The 2,992-nt window shown below is 58.3% G+C and overlaps 1 protein-coding gene across 1 annotated transcript; it reads right to left on the reverse strand.

Annotated features, from left to right (window-relative positions):
• Positions 1-1,371: 1,371 nt before the first annotated feature.
• Fbll1 (fibrillarin like 1) lies at positions 1,372-2,726 on the reverse strand. The gene has a single exon (XM_042283837.2). It carries the CDS (start codon positions 2,439-2,441, stop codon positions 1,476-1,478), a length of 966 nt encoding a protein of 321 aa, XP_042139771.2. The 5' UTR covers positions 2,442-2,726; the 3' UTR covers positions 1,372-1,475.
• Positions 2,727-2,992: the final 266 nt, after the last annotated feature.

Below are 2,992 nucleotides of genomic sequence, written 5' to 3' on the forward strand. Positions count from 1 at the left end.
TACCATGTAGTCCAGATTAGCCCTAAACTCGGCCTTTCTGCTTTGGCCTCCCAGGGCTAGGATGGGTTAGTTCTGAGAGCCAGAATCCAGTGTACTGAGCCCAGAATTCCCTTCTGAGAGGAACAGTCCCTGGAAGTGTCTTTGCTGGCTGTTCTGTAGGCCCTTGGTGATGCCCCCTGGAGTATGTCAGAACCAGCACCCCATCTGTTTCCCTGCCTTCTTTTGCCACTGTGAAACCTTAGAAAGGGATAACCCAAGGAGATGGGGAGCAGACACGTGAGGCTTCAGAGCCCTGCTGTGTGTGTGTACTGGTGGAAAGGGGCAGAGCCAAGACAGCCCAGTGGGGGCCAAAAAGTGGCACTGAGGCCCCACCCCCATCCAGCCTGTGTAAGTCTGGGCAACTGGTATTTGCCTTTGAAAGCCCCATTGCGTCCCAGGGAATGTGGGATGGTAACAAAGCCTACAAAGCTGGAGAAATGAGGAAATGTGACAGGGACTGAGAAAAAAGTGAAAAAATGTATGGCTAGAATTCTGAGTTGGGTGTCATGGTACACTTCTGGAATCCCCACTTACTCAGGAAGTAGCGGAGGCAGGAGGATTGAAGCACAAGCTCAGCCAGGACTACAAAGGAAGATTGTGTTTCTGAAAACAAAACACAGCCGGGCCCTTTAATCCCAGCACTCAGGAGGCAGAGGTGGGTGGTGGGCTTTTGAGTTCAGAGACCAGCCTGGTCTACACAAAGTGAGTTCCAGGACAGACAGCCAGAGCTACAGAGAGAAATTCTGCTCGGGGGGGGGGGGAGAGAGAGAGAGAGAGAGAGAGAGAGAGAGACAGAGAGAGAGAGAGAGACAGAGAGAGACAGAGAGAGACAGAGAGACAGAGACACAGAGAGAGAGGGAGGGAGAAGGGAGGGAGGGAGGGAGGGAGGGAGGGAGGGAGGAGAGAGAGAGAGAGAGAGAGAGAGAGAGAGAGAGAGAGAGAGAGAGAGAGAGAGAGAGAGAGAGAACAGAAAAGAGGGTCTGGCTTTCAGTCAGACAGGTTGAACAGGTGAGCATCCAATACCCTTCCCTGGAATCAGCCTTGGTCATGTGACCTGACCAGTAGGAGCAGACAGTACCTCCTCATTTCCCCAGGAAATATTTCAAAGATCATCAGCAACCCTCAGGCTCTCTTTCTCCTGTTCCTGTGATTAGAAGATGCATGTGTGAAAGTGGGACCCGGAGGAGCTAGGGCCTGGGGTTGTTAGAATAGACACCTCTCCCAAGTTGTTCCTTGAAAGGGCCCTATGCCATCTGTTTTAGTGCACCAAGACTGGAGAGTGAATTGGTGCAGGGACAAAACCCAGCCTGGCCTCACAGTAGTACACTTGGGAATTGTTTGCTTCATTTAATAGAAAAGCAACACAATAGGACAGGCACAAAGATACAACACAGTCTCGTGGCAGTGCAGGGCCCCTTCCCTGGCATCAGCTGCTACTACTTGCTGCTGCTCTTGGGAGGGGGCCGGTAGACCCCGATGACCACAGCGTGGTCCCTCTCGTAGGGCTCCAGCGTTAGCTGCTCCTGGGGTTTCAAGTTCTCCTGTTGCAGCTTCCTCACCTCGGAAGCAAACACAGCTTCCGCAGACGCTGTGGAGTCGATGCAGTTGGCCTTGATGGAAATGAGAAAGTGGCCTCCGTTGCGCAGAAAGGTGTGGGCGTTCAGCGCCACGATGCGGGACTGGTCTGGCTGGGCTACGTCGGCGAAGATCACGTCCACCATTCCGATGAGCATGCGGTACTTGAGCGGGTGCCGGGCATCTTCCAGTACCGGGATGATGTTGGTGCGTTTCTTGGCTACGTTGACCAGATCGCGGCCAGCGCGGTGGGAAAACTCAACCGCATAGACCAGACCGTCGGGGCCGATGATGTCGGAGACGTGAGAGACCGTGGTTCCCGAGGCGGCGCCCAGGTACAACACTTTGGACTTGGGCTTGATGTGAATCTGGTCCACGCCTCCCAGGATGGCGGCGGCCAATTTGGAGCGGAAGGGGTTCCACGTGCGGTACTCCTGCTTCTCGCCGTTCTCCACCACCGTGACGCGCTTCTCTCCGTACACCGAGACTCCCGGCACCATGTTCAGGGTGACCAGCGCGTCCTCGGCACCGCGGTAGATGAACACACCCTCGTGCCGATGCGGCTCCACCGACACGGTGATGCCCTTCCTACGGCGGCTCTTATTCCTGGCCGGGCCGCCGCGCCGCTGCCCGCCTCCACCGCGATCCCTGCTGTCGCCGCCACCGCCGCCGCCGCCGCCGCCGCGCCCCCGGCCCCGGCCGCCGCCGCTGAAGCCGCGTGTGCGCGCCCCAAAGCCTCCTTTGCCCCCCGAGCCCGCGTCACCTCCTTTGCCGCCTCCCTTGCCGCCACCCCAGCCCCAGCCGCCGCGACCGCCTGCGGGTTTCATGGCCCAGGCAGTTCTGGGGAACTGCCGCGGTGGTCGGGGATCGCCGGGGACCCTAGGCCGTGGCTGCGGAGGGGGGACAAGTTGGTGGCGGCGGCTGCCCTCAGGATTAGCGGCAGCTAGATGCAGGGGTCCGCGGTGCGCGCATCCCGGGATCCACGCTTTGACGCGGTGGCTTGCGTGATTGCATCACAGCCGTTTTGTCGACCCTGGAGCTCCGGAAGCCCCCCTGCTCCATCCACCTGCGCGCAGACGCAGCCTGCTTGCTCGTAACCCTTTGCCTTCTCTCTCCATCCGTGCTCTCCGCTTCCCCGGGGACTCTGGGTTCTTCCCCCGCACCCCACCAGTGGCCGGAGTCTCTGTGACAGTCCTTGGGCTTGCCCGCCCGTGTGGCCGCAGGAAACTTACCTGGCTCTGAGGATTTGTTTGAATGGGGACAAGTTTCTTGAAATGGTTTGAACCTTGTCATCCCATCTGTAAAATAGAACCCACCTGTGTGGTTCCTCATCCACGTACCCGTGCGGCAGTCTTGACGCTCTACAGGCTTAGCTTGT

The sequence above is a fragment of the Peromyscus maniculatus genome, chromosome 8, assembly GCF_049852395.1.
Source record: "Peromyscus maniculatus bairdii isolate BWxNUB_F1_BW_parent chromosome 8, HU_Pman_BW_mat_3.1, whole genome shotgun sequence".
Taxonomy (NCBI): domain Eukaryota; kingdom Metazoa; phylum Chordata; class Mammalia; order Rodentia; family Cricetidae; genus Peromyscus; species Peromyscus maniculatus.

Excerpts from the sequence above, each read along its gene's own strand:
- Fbll1 (XM_042283837.2), bottom strand. The coding sequence starts at position 2,441 with ATGAAACCCGCAGGCGGTCGCGGCGGCTGGGGCTGGGGTGGCGGCAAG.